Source organism: Egretta garzetta, unplaced genomic scaffold (genome assembly GCF_000687185.1).
Source record: "Egretta garzetta isolate BGI_Z169 unplaced genomic scaffold, ASM68718v1 scaffold238, whole genome shotgun sequence".
In the NCBI taxonomy this organism is placed as follows: Eukaryota; Metazoa; Chordata; class Aves; order Pelecaniformes; family Ardeidae; genus Egretta; species Egretta garzetta.
Window position 1 is genome coordinate 938,872 of NW_009260402.1, and position 534 is coordinate 939,405.

The window sequence follows — 534 nt, forward strand, 5'->3', positions numbered from 1 at the left end:
GAGGCTTTTTGGCTTCTTGCACCCCGGAAGCTGCATGATGCGAGGCAGCGCTGAAAAGGGGAAAAAAAAAAAAAACCAAACCAACGCATTTGCAAAACCCTCGGCGCACCGGCGGCGTTTTGGGGTGCTCTCTCCTACCTTAAAGACCTTGCCAAAGGCACCATCGCCCAGCTCGCCCAGCACCAGCCAGGCCTCCTCGGGGTCGACATCCCGCCGGACGTGCTCGTACCGCCTCAGCGGCTTCTTCTTTTCCGAAAAGCCAAAAAGCCGTCGGAGAAAAGCCATGGGGCCACCTCCATGCAGGGAAAACCGGAGCAGCTGGGCTCAAGCTCTTCCACCCAGCACCTTTGCAGCCTTCGCAGCCCTCGCTCTTCCTCCCCCGTGGGCAGGAAGGGGCTGAGCGCTGCCCCAGCCCGCGCAGGATGTGCCACGAGATGGAGGTGACAAAAAGGAGATGCTTCGCCCCACGCCCGCCGCATCCCACCCTTGGGCATCTTCAGGATGGGATGAAAGGGTTTGTGCTCACCCAAAGGC

The 534-nt window shown here is 60.5% G+C and overlaps 1 protein-coding gene across 1 annotated transcript in view; it reads right to left on the bottom strand.

Annotated features, from left to right (window-relative positions):
* The window catches only part of LOC104130381 (serine/threonine-protein kinase 10-A), a 7,837-nt gene extending 7,552 nt beyond the window's left edge, over window positions 1–285 (bottom strand). The window contains exon 1 of the mRNA XM_035898914.1: window positions 139–285. Coding sequence (XP_035754807.1) covers window positions 139–285 — 147 coding nt within the window. The remainder of the gene's footprint in view (window positions 1–138) is intronic.
* Between the last annotated feature and the right edge of the window lie 249 nt (window positions 286–534).